This window comes from Rhagoletis zephyria, unplaced genomic scaffold (genome assembly GCF_001687245.7).
Source record: "Rhagoletis zephyria isolate East Lansing unplaced genomic scaffold, Rhagoletis_zephyria_1.1 Rzeph_scaffold_00658, whole genome shotgun sequence".
Lineage (NCBI taxonomy): Eukaryota > Metazoa > Arthropoda > Insecta > Diptera > Tephritidae > Rhagoletis > Rhagoletis zephyria.
Genome location: NW_016157742.1, coordinates 12,551 through 26,628, shown reverse-complemented (window position 1 = coordinate 26,628; position 14,078 = coordinate 12,551). Strand labels below are relative to the sequence as shown.

The window sequence follows — 14,078 nt, the reverse complement described above, 5'->3', positions numbered from 1 at the left end:
AGAGGAAATGTAATCAGTAAAGTTATCAGAGCAATGAAAAAAATGCTTTCAGGTTTGTTGAGGCTCCTCGGATTGCCTTCAAGCAAATACTTTGACCAGCAACGATTTCATAATACAAGGTATCCCGAAATAAATGACCCTATTTGAAGGTGGAATAACTTTTACGAATAACGTCGAATGGCGGTTCATTTATGACATTTGTAAAGTATGTAATTATAATGTCTCGAAATCAGCGACTGTATAGGCCCTGATATTTATAATAAAAATCATAATTTAACCGTTAAAATTGAATTTATATTTTTCGTTATTTTACGATTTTTATAATCCCTATTTTCTGATTCTTTTTTCGATCATCGCACAACTGTTATTTTCAGGTGTAATTTTTCAGATCGTAAAGGTTTTAAAATGGTCTTAGAAATGCCGTGTTCATCATAGAGTTTAAAAAAACAATGGCAAAATAATCAAAAATAACGATTATTTTGTGATCGAAAAAAATAAAAAATAAAAATTTAGCTGTTAAATATTCCTTTTTAAAAAATAAAAACCAAAAAACACGCAACACAATGCGCATGCTAATGCCGATGTTTCCAGACCATCTGCTATCGAATTTCGGCAAAAAGTATTCACTGCCCGGCAGGATCAACAGATTTAACCGTCCCAGACCTTTTCCTGTGGAGGTTTTAGAAAATACGGGTTTATGTGATTGAACCTCAGACTCTGTTAACCCTTGGGCTGAAGATCCGTTAGAACTTATGCCATAAAAATGACGGCGGTCATTAAACTGACGTCATCTTCCAAACATAATCTTATTACACTAAACGAGCAATTCTTGTACATAAATATATACAGTGCCGGACAAAAGTATTGGCACAGAGAATTGTTCGCAATATCTGAAAAGTTTTTTATTCTAATTTATTTTCGATAATTTTTTATAAATATATAGTTCGTCCTACACCAAAAAACATAAAAACTTATGGCCTTATTCATAAAAAATAAAGTAGCTTTAAAAAAGGTTTATAAACTGAAAAATGTATGAAAACGTCATTTTATAAAGCTCTTTAAACCTACTTTATTTTTTATGAATAAGGCCATAAATCTCTAAATTTTCTGCAAAACTCAGGAAAATTCAATAAATTTGCATACTTCTATTCAGATTTTTTAGAAAAATTCTAAGTATGCAGTTTTATAGCTCAACTAATTTTAGTGTAACAAAGTGCAAGCTTGAAGGTGTTAAAAAATCGCATTGATTTTTGGAAATTTTTTTTTAGTCAGGTTCTTCCGTACAAAGTATGTTCGACAATTATTTTTTGTATGGAGAAAATGAGCAACACCTTCTACTAAAAAAATGTCCAAAAATCAAGCAACTTTTAAGATACTTCAAACTGCACTTTGTTATACTAAAATTAGTTGGGCTATAAAACTACATACTTAGAATTTCTCTAAAAAAATCTGAATAAAAAGTTGCAAATTAGTATGCATATTTATTGAATTTTCCTGAGTTTTGCAAAAAGTTTAGAGATTTTGTTTTTATGTTTTTTTGGTGAAGTACGAACTATATTTTTTTTTAAAAATATTGAAAATAAATTAGAATAAAAAACTTTGCATATATTGCGAAAAATTGTCTGTGCCAATACTTTTGTCCGGCACTGTATGTGCATAAGGTTCTCGGAAACCGCTCCAACGATTTTGATTAAATTTTGTATACTGACAATGTTTTGCACTTTAAGGTTATCTAAATAGAAATTATATCCGAGAGGACTCGTATAAGGTTGCCACCTATTCGAAATTAGTTACAAATTAATTAAAACATCCCTAAAAAATCCCTAATTAAAAAATATTTTTAATAGTGTTGCCACCTATTTTGAAACGCATCTTTATTAATTTTTCTGTTTAGAAAATAAAGGTGCAATATTACTATTCATGGGTACCAAGATAAGGTTCTCGAACAATGCTTTCCCATTATATGTACTAAGTGTTATTTATCCCTTAGGATATTAGTGTAAGGTTACCACTTATTTTCGATTCCACACAATTTATCTAAAACATCGCAACATGGATATCGAATGAAAGGTATTTGTGAAAACTTTGGTCCGAAAATATTTTCAATCAGGGTTGCCATGCTTCTATGTAATACAAATTTTTATTTTGTTAATTTCAATCAGCTTTTTTTTGTATGTATACTCAGAGGGTTGCCACTTAAATTGTAAAGTAAAGAATTTACTTTTTAGTCATCAAAAGCAAATTTTTTTAAATTTATTTCCAAAATATTTTTTTTTTAAAGCTATTATCTCTTAAATGTAAACAGCCAAAAAACTCCTCGTATCTCGTGATCTGGAGATATATGTATCACTGTCGTTTTAGCACCACAGTACTGCATTATGAAGCAATGTAGAGAAAGTTAGCCTCTCTTGTCAGGATTCCAAACCAAATTTGACAAAGGATGAAGGATTTTCTTTCAGAATATGTCACTCAGATTATTATTTCGCACTACTTCCAATTCAAATAAATATACAGAAAAAATGACCTTATGAATTTGGGCAGAGGGACACATGCATATGTGCATTAATTCCAGCTCTCCGCCGTTTATTCATTTATTAATACTCTACATAGTTATGAGTTGGAGCAAAATTCCCAACAGCTACTGAGTGGTTAGCTTCGCAAACACCACTAACTCGAATATCAAATATCCGCCAAGATACTCGTATGTACATATATATGTACATAGTAAGTATGTAATATGCAAGCTCGTCTATGCTCACTAGCTTTGTGGTTTATGGAAATTCTCACAGATCATTTGATTTTCGCGGCTTATTAATAATCATAGCAACATGCGCATACATATCAATGTTGACAAAATACCAATGCCGCATTTGGAACTGATCGCACTTTGACAGCGATAGCAGGTGGTCATATTTTTCTACACTCTAAAAAAAAAGTTGAGCGGCCTTCTTTAAATTGTAGGAAGTTTTTTAAAGAATTTTTAAGCGTTTTTTTTTGAAGGAACAGTGGATGAAGTCTCATTGGGACGACATTTTATTTTTTATTTTTTCAAATAGAATAAACTACAAAAATAAAAGTTGCTACCGCGGTGTTGACTATTTTCCTCCAAACAAATTTACCTAGAAAATTTGTGTGTATAAGTAGGTATTTTTTTACTTTTTCAATATTCAAACTAATTAATTTTCCAAGTGTATCTAATAAAAACTAGAAACAAATGCATGCATTTTTTCACACAGTCTTTATTTAATGGCAACATAATCTCTTAACATTGTTCATATTACATAGGTACATACATACATACATACATACTCGTACATAGTAAATCACAACTTCATTGACTTTTTTAGGTGTGCGTACATACATATGTACATACATACATAACTACCAAGGCGTAAAGTATTCATCGTATGTATGTACGTAGAAATAAGACACCTGATATGATATTTAAATGAAGGCTATATCATCAGCCATTGCCATGTGAATACGAATATGTATGAACATACATACATACATACATGTTAGCAAAATCATCACATTTAGAATAAATATTTACCTATCTATATACCATGTAACATACATACATATGTATATGGAAAACTCATAACAGCTTTGAAGAAATTTTGCTTAATAATTCTCTACATACATACTACATATTTCTAAGTGTCTAAGTTTACAAACTACTAAATGCTATACCGTTTCATTACTAACTAGACTTGCAGTAGTGTTCATTGTTGCTATACTCTTCAATCCATTGCTAAATTTGTTGTCGTTGCTCTTCCTACTTTTACTACCAATTCGCTGCTTGCCATTGAGAATTTGTGCGACATCTGCATCATCGATAGTCCCCTTGAATATTAGCGGATATGGCCATTCGTGACATATTGTTGGACCATTATAATTGCGCAGCGCAATGATAAGCTCGTCTAAGCGTTGTACTTCGAGTAGCTCATCGTTGAAGTCTTTCACTTCGTCGATTAGTTGAGAAACATTCGATTCTAAAACCTGTTGGAAGATATTGCAAATTAATCGATACTGTGGACAAAAAAATACAAATTACGTATAGTAAATATAGTTACATATACATATGTATTTATGCATTTATGCATAATGATTCATAAATTTATAAAAATGTGATATGAAAGAACATTAGTAAAATGCGCTTGGAGCTACGGCCCTAAGATCGTAGTGCATAATGAGGGAACGCAACCTCAAAGAGGTGACCATGATTCCACCGAATACTACGGATATAAACCTGGAGGCTGTCGAACTACTCTCTCCTTCTAATCTAGGATACTATACATGTCCATGCCCAGGTGGATTTCCAACTACATTTTTACGGAGGTCTCTGATTCCTCTTAATTTTTTGAAGCGAAACTTTTTAGGCGACTTCGGATACGATTCCGAAACGTTTAACGCCACTGTAAAGAGGAATATGGCGAAAGCGAAGGGAAAGGTTGCATTGAACGTTTAACTCCACCTAAAGAGGGGGAATGAAAAGACAAGAGAGAGAGGGAGAGAAGAAAAGGTAAAAACAAAACCGGGAGCTAAGAGAAGGATAAAGACAAGACATAAACAAAGACAAGGACAAAGGCTAACGCAGAATTAAGATTAACATTTTCAAGTTTTAGCAGATTATGATAAAGATAATGAGAAACATAATGTTAAAGATGAATATAAGGTTAAAAATGTTATAGAGACAATAAAAGGAAATAAAGGAGATGAAGATAAAGAGAAAGGTTAAGGCTAAGGCTTCAAAGATAGCAAAGAAGATGAATATAAGCAGGGAAATAGGTGAAAGGATCAATATACAAATTAACATAGCGGTAACTTTAAATATAAACATAGAAAAAGGTGAATATAAAGAGAGAGATTAAGGGGGAAAGAGAATGGAAAAGCAAGGACATGGACAAAGGCTAAGGGCAAGATAAATATTTAAAAATTTCTGCAGTAAAAAAATCAACTATAACTGACTCGAAAGAATTTTGAATTCTGTATTCCTGCAATGAAAATAGCGCCGCTATTGGCCCTGTGTTAGGAAAGCGCGTTTAAGGCTCAGTACTCGTAATAGCTTTGAGGGCGCCAAATGGGCTTAAACGACCTAAGCTGCTATTAATTTTCGGCCATCCTTCCGAACCGTGAGCGAGGTATAACCTAAGTTTTCCCTGACAAACAAATGCGATACTAAACCTTCCGAGAAGAGGTCCACTCCTGTTGAAGTATCACGAATGATTCTTCTAAATAAGTCTGACATGGACATTTATGTGGAAATGGCTTTTGCAGTAATTTTTCAGAAGCAGCAGTTACAAATGACACCGATTAGCCTTCTGCTCTCAAGACGGTCCATTAGAATATCAAATTAGAGCAGGTAAAGGGAATTCTCTCGGCTAGTCAGGATCATAGGTTTAGAGAGCCGAGTCAAGAAAGCACTTGACCTCTAAGCCGAAGGAACTCTCCTCAAGTAGATAATGATTCCTAGGATATACCTTAAGTGATGTAAAGACCATCGCATCCTTTCTGAATCAACACCTTTTGAATCATCAACCCTTCTTTATGGAATCGCATTGGATAATTGGATAATTGGAAAAACACTAGAGTGAAAATATCGAGTTGAAAGGACACAATGTTGAGAAATAAAACCATTTTTTGCCGAATAAAAAAGTATACAAAAAGCCACTGACTTCTAAAACTGCCCTGATAAATACCATCGGTGCTGGAAATCGTATACCAATTATATGTACAGATCATTGATGTTACACAGCTTCTGTGATATATTCATCAAAAAAATCGTCCACTTACAAAATGCCTTATTTCAGGTCTTTGCCTACGTTCATACCTTGTAATAACAAACTCTGCATTCTATGCTTTATCGAAAAGATAAGGAAACCGCGAAAACGAAAATACTTTGTACGAATTATCCATTTAGGTAACTGCAGTCTTCTATTGTCTTATCTACGTAAATCAGCATACCACTGCAAATTACCCAGCTTAACGAACAAAAATGCTTAACTACTAGCTATATATGTATGTATGTAACTAGGTATAGTGTTATTGCTACCGTCATCAACATTGTCAACAATTTAGTTTACCCTTTTCCAACATAAATATGTATAAAATGTATGTACTTAATGGGTGGTTCATATAGTGGTTTCTTTTTAAAAATTAAAATATTTACGATAAATTATTTGAAAGAGTAAACATTCCCATTTTGTATGGAACACGATTTAATTCCTGTAGCTGCCTCAGCTGGCTTCGCAGTAGCGCATGCTGTTAACCCAGTTTTCCAAGACCTTGGTGACAGTTTCTTGCGCTAGCTCACGAATGGCGTGCTCGATGTTCGCCTTAAGGGCCTGTTAATGGATTGTACGCATAACATCGGTCTTTCACGGCAGTCCACAAAAAAAGCCTAACCGCGTCAAATCGCAGCTTCGAGATGGCCAATTGACATCGGCGAGACGGCGATATCGTTTATCAAGCCTATTTAGCGCTTACCGTTGACCGAAATGGCGTTTCCAGCAGTATTTTCAATTAATATCTAATGGGCCAATGATGCCATCGCACCTAAAACCGTACTAAACTTTCACTCTATGAGGATGCATTGGCTTCTCGACGAGCAAGTGAGGGGTTTCCGATCCCCAGACGCCGCAGTTTTGCGCCGAGATAATAATGCGCTTCGTCAAAAAAAAAGATTTTTCGAGCAAAACTTTTGTTAATTTCGAGCTGGCTCTTTTACTTCTAAACTATAACTCATGGAAATGCCTTATTTACGTAACAAAGTTCCAATTCGGCATTTCATCGTGGTTGCGCATATTTGACATTTCCATCAAGTTCAGTTTAGAAATAAAAGAGACTGATGCTTTGACTTGATGCATTTCTGAACACACCCCTGCTGCTCTTATTTACCAACGTCGCTGATGCGTAAAGGGACTCATTTCGTTCCGCGGAGATACGTCATGATTGCCAGTGGCAAAATAACATATGATTAAAAAAAAAACACTATATGGACCCCCCTTTACTTGTGTATGCAATTCAAGTACATACATATGTTTGTAGGGTAGGGATTGAGGTTAAATAATGGCAAATAGTACAACGAAAGTGTTTGAAGAAGCAGTTGAAGGTGTCGGTAATGATATGTTGTTTTGGTGCTGATTGTTTGTTTGCCTTTGAATTGTGTAAAATTGTATTCATACTAATTTTCTTTACTTTTACAAGATATGCACACATACATACATATCGCACACGATCTTCAAAAGTGACACAACTCAAAATTTGACATTTTTGACATTAAAAATGTATGCAGAGATTTTATTTACCTTTTAGCAAAAGCTGGTGCAAATTTTTGTTATTATTTTTTTTGGAAAAACCTAAGGTAAAGTCTACCTTGCCCATATGATTAGGAAGTTGCTAAGAAATAGTTATTCGTATTTTCTGACAAACGTGTAATTTTGAGTTGTGTCTCTTTTGAAGACGGTGTCCGATATGTACATATGTAAATATGTACATACATATATTCCACCACTCGAGCGCCTCAAGAATATTGACATTGGGTAAATGCTCTAATTGTTAAATAGAAGAAGGCGAGAATACAAATAATGCAAACATTTCAGTGAATACTCGATGGGAAAATTTCAGTGGAGTGGGTGGGTTTCTAAAACCTTCTCTTGTTTGGGCTTTTTTCTCTTATATCGCCGATTATAGCATTCATCGCTGAAAAATCGCAAGGCCATGTGATTCTGGTATTATTATTTTCTTATCATGAAGATACTTTGTTAGACCGCTTAAAAAAATTGCGAAAAATGCAAGAGAGTGCGATAAGGAACTTTAAGTAGTAGCAGTTTTAAGTATTTTTTCATTAATGAGAAAAAAAATGTAATGCCAATTTTAATTTAGCAATTAGCTTTGGGAGGCAGCTTGGGCATTTCAAATTAAAAGGAACAAAATGGACTGACCCTGGGACAAATGAAATGTAACAGCGAGGTGGCGATTGTTCCCAGCAATGAGAACTTTTATTAACGAAAAGATAATCTGTACCGCGCGCATTGTAGAGAAGAGGATTACGAGACCAAGCGGTAGCAAGTTTGATATCGATTTGCACTAGAGTGAAGCTTAAAAAAATCGACATCTAAATTACCTACACAGCACCTCTTTTGTTCTTTGTTCTACGGGCAAAATAAAGACATCCGCAAAAATTAAAAAAAAAGTTTTAGTGTTCGCTGAGAGGGTAAAAAATATATATTTTTTTGATCACAAAAATCCGACAAAATTTTGTCTTGAAATCTGATAAACTCGACATACTTACTATTGAAACTTGTTAATATAAATTCATAAGCCAAGTTATATAGCAGGTCAAAGGCAAAATTTTTGCGAATTTTTGTGACTTAAAAAAAAAAATTTTTTTTGAAATTTTGGTGGACGTTTTTATTTTGTACGTCGAACCAAATAAAGCGGTGTCCCAAGATGTTGATATTTTAAGGACCACCATAATATGCGCACATTGATATACACACAATGATGTACATAGTATCTGCGATTGAACTTAGATAGCAAGCTATCCAGTAAGTCAAGCATGTAAGAAAGTGTAAAAAAGACAGCCGTCTTATAAAGTACATGGAAAATTTTGAGCGACCTCTAAAAATATTTTTTCATTTCAAAATAAAAAAATTAAGGTATGTATATGTTTTCGATATAGCACAATCCTAGGGGGTGAGAGAATTGAAATACCGACTTTACTTTTCTTTTTTTGACTAACCTAATGTATATACATTAAAATTTTTTCTATGATTTACAACAATCAACAAATATTTTCAACCATTATTATGCAAACATAACTCCCATGACACACCTTGTGTATTACCTAAATACTATGTAATACGAATATTATATTTATGTAAAATATTGTAATCTATATATCTTTCCATTTACCAAAAATTCAATATGCAAATTGATTACACATTGCAACATTTGACGTACTCGGGTGCGCAACTTTTCGATGGTCAGCAGATGCCGCTGCATGGCATTAATTGATGTTTCCGTTGTCATATTTTTAGCTTATATTTTGACGTATTGTCTAGTTGACTTAATAATTGACTAAGCGAGCGTATGAAAGCTTCCACACATTTGTAAGCATGTAAATAGGTATGCATATTATACATACATACATACATATGTATATGCATTTGTCAATATGCTGCACTAGTTTGTTGTTATTTCCACACCGACGGACACATTTAACACAACTAATTTGTTTATATTGAAACGATTGCTAGATGTCGGCGTTCGGAAACACTTTGAAAAATCTATTTTGCATAAATTTTTTTGTGATTATTAAATTTTCTTTTTAAAATATTGCACTATGGTATACTACATATGTATGTAAATATCTATATCTTATATTTTTTCTCTCTTTATATGTCACGCACACTCATGTGTCAGTTTCTAAACTTTTTTCAAGCCTTTGTGATAAGCATTAATGACCTGCGTTGCATGCTACTTGCAAAATCTCCGACGCACAAACACGTAAATAGTATTAAAACGAGGACGTTTAGGTAGATTTGTACATATGTATGTTGACAGTAACCACGGTGTACTTTTATTCAGCAAAATCTCACTCTTTAGATGTCAACTACTAGACTAGAAACACATTTCTCCAACAGGTACACCCGTTGCGGTCATTAGTGTCAACATGATTGCATGACAAGCCAACACCCGCGCCCTCACGCACCTACATACACAGAGCAGCTACCGCGAATGCCTTTAAAAAATGTGCCCACGCCGCAATGTCTGTGTGACCATCTCAGCTGTTTTTCACTGCACTGTTCTGTTCTTGTTAGGTAGGTTAGGTGCCGGCAAGTGGTGTGCATTTGCTTTAACCTCTCCTAAGCGACATTTCTCGTATTTATGGGACTTTTTGTGCACAATACACACACACACACACAAACACAAAAAAGAAGAATCCAATCACCCACAAATCGAAAGGTCGTTATGGAGAAAAGCTCTCTGGCTGGTGGACGCGTTTGAAATAAAAATTACACGGAGATGTTTTCAAAATACGTTAGGCTTCGTCATCGAGCGTCACCGTCAGCGGTCTAGCAATCCACCGGGAGCCAAGTATAGTGAGCGACTGATGAGCATTGTTGTAGCAAAGCTGAAAGCTGAATGCTTAGGCTGGTATGTGTTGCTCGACATCGCATTTGTTTTTTTTTGTATTATCGTTGTTTGTTCTTTCGCTTTGTTTATTTATTTAATTTTTTTCGCTTTGTATTTTTATTTCGTTAAGAATGACACAGTAACTCACAGCGCGTTTTTGTTCAATAGTTCTAGCGAACGCGAATATGAGGAGGTTATCAATTCAGTTTCGAGTTTGCACAAACAAAATGTGTGGGACACACACGCTTTATGTGTAGCGATTTACTAACTAGAACAAGGGCAAGCAAGATAAAGCTTTTATAATGGGTACGTCTCTTGGCAGTTGAAGCTCCACCTCTTCTACAGGTGGTGTGGCGTTCGGACAAGTCTGTAGTTTCGTCCACTGCGTCCGGGGACTAGAGCCAACTGGTGCTGGCGAGCGACTTGAGGACCTTGTTGCGGCTCTGTACTTTGTTGAAAACTGCGGTTGTGTGTGTGGAGAAGGAGAGAAGGCTATCAAAGGTGACCCCTAAATTGTCGGGTTGTTTACTGTCGGCATTGGTGTGCCATCGACGTGAATGCCTAATTCTAGCCTGACCTCCTTCGTCCAGGTGGTGAAGAGGGTCACCGTTGATTTCGTTGGGGAGAGTGTTAGGCTTCTTGCAGTGAAGAAGCGAGAAAGGCTGGAGAAATAGCCGTTTACTTTTGAGCAGAGGTCATCAATTCCATTCTCAGACGCTAATATCATATAATGGGCCTTATGCATAAAAAGTGAGCTTAAGCTCAGACCCAATTTTCGCACTGATCAAGTGAGTTCAAGCTCAAGAATTTGTACTGAAAATCGAGTCGGAGCTTAAGCTAACTTTTTATGCATGAGGCCCAATATGTTTTAGTCTTCTTGGTTTGGCGGTTTGATCTCTGAAGATCACTGACGCTTCAGTCCCTGTGGGAGTGAGGAGGCTTCAATGTCTTCTAGCAACTTGGAATGACAGACGGTGTCAAACGCCTTTGACAAGTCCAACGCTTATAGGACCGTTCTCTCACCGGAGCTGTTGCGATTTAGGCCACGAGTTATTTTGGTGTTTATGGCGTTAAGTGCAGTTGTTTGTGCTGTGCACTTTACGGAAACAATGCTGATGCTTCGCTGGGATCAGGTGGTCGGTTAAGTACGGGATTAGAAGGGTCTCTAGTGTCTTCGCGACCGGGGAAAGGAGCGTTATCGGGCGATAAGAGTCTACTTTGTTGGCGGGTTTCCCCGGTTTCAGCTGTGTGAGTAATCTCGCTGATTTACACTCTTCAGGAATGCTGAGAGTGGCAATTGACAAGTTGAGTACCTCTGTTAGGTATGCTACTCCCGCGGGCCCCAAATGTTACAGCGTCAGCATACAGATTCTGTTGAGATGTTGAGAAACGTAATACGAGCTGCCAATCTGAATTGCAGCGGTCCCAAAATCGCAGGCAGTATCGCGGTGCTCATGCCTTTTCTTTGGTAAGGCGCAGGAACGTGGATAATGTCGGAAAAGGTAAGGAAGCTTAGCGTCTTTCAAGAGAATTATTATATACATCTACGACCTTGCTCGTGAAAAAGATGGAATGACAAAACTCAAGATAAATACGTGCACAAATATGTATGTATGCCGCATAGAAACACACCGCTTCTGGTGGCTTGAAAAGTTGCGCGCATGAATGACGATACTCTGGGGGAAAAAAGAGGTGGGTAACGAAAGCAACGACACTCGCCAAGACAATGAAGGAGCGAGCGCAGATGAACCGGCCTTCATTTGGTATGTGAACTGGCGTAATTTTTCAAAGCAGAGAAGCGATCGGCGAAGATTTTTGTTCTCGGCACAAAACCGACAAATGGTTGAGGGGTCAAATAAGAATGAAAAATATTAGGGGTATTCACCAAATTTTAGCAAGCGACCTGACACTCGGGCAAAAGAACTGTTAAGCTCAAAACAACGAAAGTTTTCAAAGTTTTTGCTTGAGATAATTAGCTCTTTTACTCGAGTGCCAGGTCACTTGTTTATTTTGGTGAATACCCCTATTCTGTTAAGCGCATATTCTTAACGACTTGATAGTTAATTTGAATTTTGAATTTGTAATAAGTAAATACATATATAAACACAAAGTTTTTTTTTTCAACATTTTATGACGTCATCATCGCACTTTGTTTGCGGCATGCCACATTGCCCGCATTCTTTTGTACATCAACTACTTATATATATGCAGTAATTTAATCTATCACTTGTATTAATGGCATTTTACATGAATGTATGTACATTACATATTGCCAACAACATGGGTGTAAGTAAGTACTTAACTAAATGCTTGTGCATATTGACATACATACACATACATTCACACATACATATATTAATATACAGTACAAAATAGAAGTGCATGTACATCAGTACTTGTGATATCCATTAGAACATTGTTAAAAAAATTGGGTCGAATAAAAAGACTTCGCGGATTTTTAAGCACATTTTTGTAAAATTTTTGTTTATTTATAATTGAGTTTACTCATTCACGTAAATAGGCCATTATTATCTATTCGGGGTAACTTCATAATTCCATCGGTGTAGAAATTTTGTGATTTTCAGCGGCTCTTCGGTGAGCCAATTTTTTACCATGAAGAGAGTTTGACAGAGACCGAAAGACATAAAAGTCAGATTAGGCACTATGCGGTGGATGCTTCCTAACCAAGTTCCGTCAATATGCTCCGAGTCATTAAGGATGTGTGTGTGGCCTACTCCATAACTCCTTTTTAGTAGACCAATTCTGGTCGCTCTTTCTTGATTGCCTCAAACAAACGGCGGAGTTGTGCAGAGTAGAAGAAGACCGTGTTGATCGTGTCGTCACGTTCTTGCTTTTTAATTTTCAAATCAATACAACTTTTTGCACGAATGATGATTTACAGAACTGGCTTCACAAAAAATGTAGCCTGAAATGTCACCTTTCAAATGCACGTGAGTTGGGCGCAATTGCATTAATGTTGTCAGATTTATGGACCTAAATATCACATAGTGACAAAAAATCCGCAGTGAATTTTCATACATGTATGACCCAATATTATTCCGTTGTTGCTTGTGGTTTTAATTTTTTTTTTGTTGATTTACATATGTATGCATATTTAAATGTATTACATATGCATACACATATGTAAGTACATAAAAACAGTCTTGAAAAAAATTATTCGAACTCAACTCCGGAAATGGGTGGCATATAGATTATAGAGTAGTTTGAAGTAATAATTTGCCTGAACGAGAATTGTCATTTAGAAACAAAATGGAACAAAAATTAAAAAAAAAGGGTCCTTACTGCGGCTAGGATTTTTTGAATATCCGAATGCGACATGTTAATATAGCGAACGCCGGGCAGTTGCAGTGAAAATTGAACTTAACATCCTCATCCACTAGGCAAGATGTGCTATACTCAAAGGTCTTTAGAGCCGCTTGGCTATCACTGCAGAACTTCCGACCCTACTTCCATCTTCGTTACAAGTTCGTGGAGAACTGACATTTAGGATTTTCTACTTTGTTGTGCAACTTGGTGCCTACTAAGGGTGCTGTCCACCAAAATCTTATATCTAATATACATACTTTTCGACAAAGAATTCCAGCTTTTGCACGTTACTGTATACCAGCATATGCATAACTGTGCTTTACTTTACAAAAATAAGAATAACAAGTAAGAAAGTCTAAGTTCGGGCGGAGCCGAACATTAAATACCCGGCGCAAGTTTTCCACCTTTCCGAAAGCTACCGCTACATGATAAGCCGGGGTGTATACATTTTAAGTAAATTAGCGTCCTTTAATTTCGAAATATTGAAGTTTCAAGCATTTCTGAAATTTACCGTTATATGAGAAGCGGCCGTTATTTTAGTCCGATTTCAATAATTTTCAACGTTTTGCTTATATGTGGCAAGCACAATAACCACACCGAGTTTGGTA

At 35.8% G+C, this 14,078-nt stretch overlaps 1 protein-coding gene across 8 annotated transcripts; it reads right to left on the bottom strand.

Annotated features, from left to right (window-relative positions):
* Positions 1 to 2,998: 2,998 nt before the first annotated feature.
* Positions 2,999 to 10,140, bottom strand: LOC108360937 (uncharacterized). Of its 8 annotated transcripts, none has more exons than XM_017613411.1 (3): positions 9,963 to 10,138; positions 8,920 to 9,293; positions 2,999 to 4,002 (listed from the first exon to the last, which is right to left on the bottom strand). In XM_017613411.1, exons 2-3 carry the CDS (start codon positions 9,034 to 9,036, stop codon positions 3,688 to 3,690), a joined length of 432 nt encoding a protein of 143 aa, XP_017468900.1. In that variant the 5' UTR covers positions 9,037 to 9,293; positions 9,963 to 10,138; the 3' UTR covers positions 2,999 to 3,687. The 8 variants fall into 8 exon arrangements, with proteins under 8 accessions (XP_017468900.1, XP_017468901.1, XP_017468905.1 ...); XM_017613412.1 differs by having other exon boundaries at positions 8,920 to 9,282; XM_017613416.1 differs by having other exon boundaries at positions 8,920 to 9,282; positions 10,048 to 10,125.
* Positions 10,141 to 14,078: the final 3,938 nt, after the last annotated feature.

What these genes read in the sequence shown, in the direction of transcription:
- LOC108360937 (XM_017613411.1), bottom strand. Translation starts at nt 9,036, where the DNA reads ATGACAACGGAAACATCAATTAATGCCATGCAGCGGCATCTGCTGACC. An exon ending in ATTTGCATATTGAATTTTTG is followed by an intron (nt 4,003 to 8,919) that starts GTAAATGGAAAG and finishes ATCTTCCAACAG; the next exon opens with GTTTTAGAATCGAATGTTTC.